Source organism: Rhinolophus sinicus, chromosome X (genome assembly GCF_036562045.2).
Source record: "Rhinolophus sinicus isolate RSC01 chromosome X, ASM3656204v1, whole genome shotgun sequence".
Taxonomy (NCBI): domain Eukaryota; kingdom Metazoa; phylum Chordata; class Mammalia; order Chiroptera; family Rhinolophidae; genus Rhinolophus; species Rhinolophus sinicus.
Window position 1 is genome coordinate 46,391,446 of NC_133768.1, and position 3,256 is coordinate 46,394,701.

Consider the following 3,256-nt stretch of genomic DNA (forward strand, 5'->3'; position numbering starts at 1 on the left):
TAACGTGAAAAAGTAAAGACTGGTATTGGATAAATGGCCCAAGCTGGCAAATGGCAACAGCCAGAGTTTCTGCAAGTTTAAATGCTTAAATGAGTGTGTTCCTGTCACTATTTACACATTATTGTACATCCTTCTTCTGTAAACAGCAAAGAGCAACATAAAGATTTAAAGTTAGTTGGTGGAAAATAAAAGCAGATCTCTAGTCAAGGTGAACTCGCTAAGTAGTCTCTGAATTTCCCAAGTGAGGATAACTCTTTTTTGATGAAATGGCATGCTGGCATTCAGCTTAAGAAAAAGTAAATTGAAGTTGCTTAGAAAGATTATATAAAGAAGTGACATTGATACAGAAAAAAGCAAATACTTTTTACCCGTCTATGGAATAATTATTTACTCTTTCCCCAACTTTAGTTATGAAAAGAGAGAGAGAGAGAGACAGACAGACAGACAGACAGACAGACAGGCAAAAGGCCTGTTGTTTGTGGTTAGTTAAGTAAACCTAGTATAAGGGAACTCAGAGGGGGAAAATGCAAATTTTAATTTTTAAAAGCAAACATCAACGGTGCAACAGCAGCTTCTGCTTTAGCCATTTCATGTATCTGTTATGTAATTATTACTCTAACACTCATATGTGGGTTTGGGATAATGAAGCCTTTCACACCTCCTTAAAGCGTAAATAAATAAATAAATAGACAAAAGTGATTTGTTCACTGAATGACAAAGGATAAAACCTAATTGGGAAGAGAAATATAAACCAGTAAAAAAAGTTCTGGGTTAAACTAAGTAAACCATTAAATCTGTTTAATTTTTTAAATTTATTTGTTCCCCTTTTATTATATTTTTACACTCTTTCAGAGCATGTATTTATTATTTGTATGGATTCTTAAACAGAGTTTTCAATGCATTGACCTTCTTTAAGCACAACCACCACTCAATGAAATGCAAACAAGTAGAGTATTTGGGAAGGAATGTGATGGTGGCAGTTTGAAACGTCTTTCTGGGGTGAAAATACTAGGGAAGTAAAAGGAAAGTCTAACTAACATCAAGGTACTCTTAGGTTAAAGAACAACCAACAAAAAGATCATCAGTGTACTCTGGGTGTGATCACATAGTGTCAGACCATGGAAACCAAGTGCTATGGTCAGTGGCAGAAAGTGGGGAGGGGGGAGCAGTCAGAATAGAACCAGTTGTGGTGGGAGTGACGAGTGAGGCAGGGCTGCTCTAAACCCACCAAGTGAAAGGGAAGTCCAAGTATTCATTTAACATTCGCTTAATAAAACTAAAGGAAAAGAATTTCACTAAGAGTAGTGGTAGGTAGGCTCACATTTTCTCTCTAAAGTCAACTGGTCTTTGTCTTCACAGAAATAATGTGGGAGTCGATGTATGTTAAACCAGGACAGGCTGCCTCATTAACAGCACGGATGAGTTCTGGAGATGTTTGGGGCTTTAAAATGTGTCCTCTTCATAAGTGCCGGTAAACACTCTCAACTGTTATGAACTACAATTCAACAAAGCCTCTGACAGTTGGTCATCAGAGATGGACAAGGCCAGTTGATCCCCCAGAGGGAGAGCTGGCATCTCGAGAAAGCTGGCCACCTCTGTGCCCAGAGAAGAGCTGCTCAGCTCTCTGAGCTTTTGCAACAGTCCTCATTGTGGGCAGTGCCCGTCTCTGCAGAGGTACAGGAAGTTACAGGACACATATATGGGGAAGGCCACATCTTGGTTCTCCAGGTTCACTACCACTAGCTCTTGGTCTTTTCTCAGGGCAAGGATCTGGTATTCTGTGTCCTTCCTGAAAACGGCGCTTCCAGCCCTGTCCAAGGAAGCCAAGCGCAGGCGGAATGCAATCTTTCTCTGCCAGAGTAGACTGACCCTGAGGCCACAGCATCTGTTCAGCACGCTGCGCCGGAAAATGATGCGCCGGTTGTTGTAGGACACCACCAGGTCCCAGCCAAAGTTGAAGCCAGTCCACCGCCAGCTGCAAATCTCATCCCTGCGGAGCTGGGCCCCACAGCGCATGCTGTTCCCCTGGAGGTCAGACACATTGACGTTAATGGGCTCGAACTCCCTGATTTGCTCGGCGCGGAGGAGGGCAAGCCACTGCTCTTTGTACACTGGTGTGAGCCACACAGCAGGGATCACTGCATCCTGGTCGATGGTGCGTGCTGACGACAGGTCGCAGATTATGTAGGCCAGTCGCAGCTGCTGGAACACTGGCACAAAGGCTCTGCCCTGCTGGGTCTCTAGGAAAGGGGTGCCCTCCGACTCCCTCTTGGACCTGTCAAACCACGAGTTGGCATCTGGCAATAAGGCACTGCAGGGACCTCTCCATGTGGGCTGCAGTTGCAGGAACATCCACTTTTTCAGCTTGGTGTACACATCCATCTCCACCTCCATCACGAAGAGCTCTGAAGAGGCGATGAGCTCTTTCATGAGATCCAGGCTGATTTCCCGCAATAGCTGCTCACTACGCTGGGTCATCAGGTTGTCCAGCAGCCACTGTAAGCACATGGTCTTGATGTTTTGGAGGCCGTAGCTCTCAGCAGAGTAGTAGTAGCTGCACACGGTCTGGGCGCTGACAGTCTCCTTCATGACTTCCCCACACTGCTGAATTAGCTTGTCCAACTGCAGCATGCTGGCTGTGGCCAGGATGGGGACAACTCGGCTGGGTGGGATGCACACGGAGTCTTGGTACAGGGAGCCTAAAGCCTTGTGAAGTGCTTCACGATCAATGTTCTCGTCAGGCATCTGCAACTCTATTGTATTCATGGTTGCTTCCCTCCAAGCACCACTGAACATGCTAGCGAAGTAACCTGACTGGCATAAGTAGACTCTGTGCAAGTTCCACGCCTCCCCTAGTGCGCAGATCTGCACATCACTGTCTTCCCCCCTTATGAAGAGTGCCTCATAAACGGACTCGGAACTGTCTTTGGCGCGCTTCCTGGGGGGCTCTTTTTCGTGAGGCCCTCCTGCGCCTGACTTCCGCTTGAGGCCTAACTGACTGGTAGTAGGTCCGGCCTCTTCACTCTCATCCTCCGCCTCATCTACTGCTGCCATGGCTGCCTCCGCCATCTCCTCCTCCTCCCCACCGGCACCTGGCTGGCCTGGGGCACGCCTCCCCCAGCCCCAGAGCATCCGGCTGCTTAGTGCTCCCATGGCCTTTATGTACCTTAAAGGCGCAAAAGACACGCTCCCTCACAAGGCGCAGCTTCCACTGGCACTAGCTCAGCCCAGAGTGCTTCTGGGTACAGCTGACGTC

The 3,256-nt window shown here is 47.3% G+C and overlaps 1 protein-coding gene across 1 annotated transcript; it reads right to left on the bottom strand.

Moving 5' to 3' along the window:
- Positions 1-1,153: 1,153 nt before the first annotated feature.
- LOC109438939 (germ cell-less protein-like 1) lies at positions 1,154-3,054 on the bottom strand. The gene has a single exon (XM_019719131.2). It carries the CDS (start codon positions 3,052-3,054, stop codon positions 1,645-1,647), a length of 1,410 nt encoding a protein of 469 aa, XP_019574690.2. The 3' UTR covers positions 1,154-1,644.
- Positions 3,055-3,256: the final 202 nt, after the last annotated feature.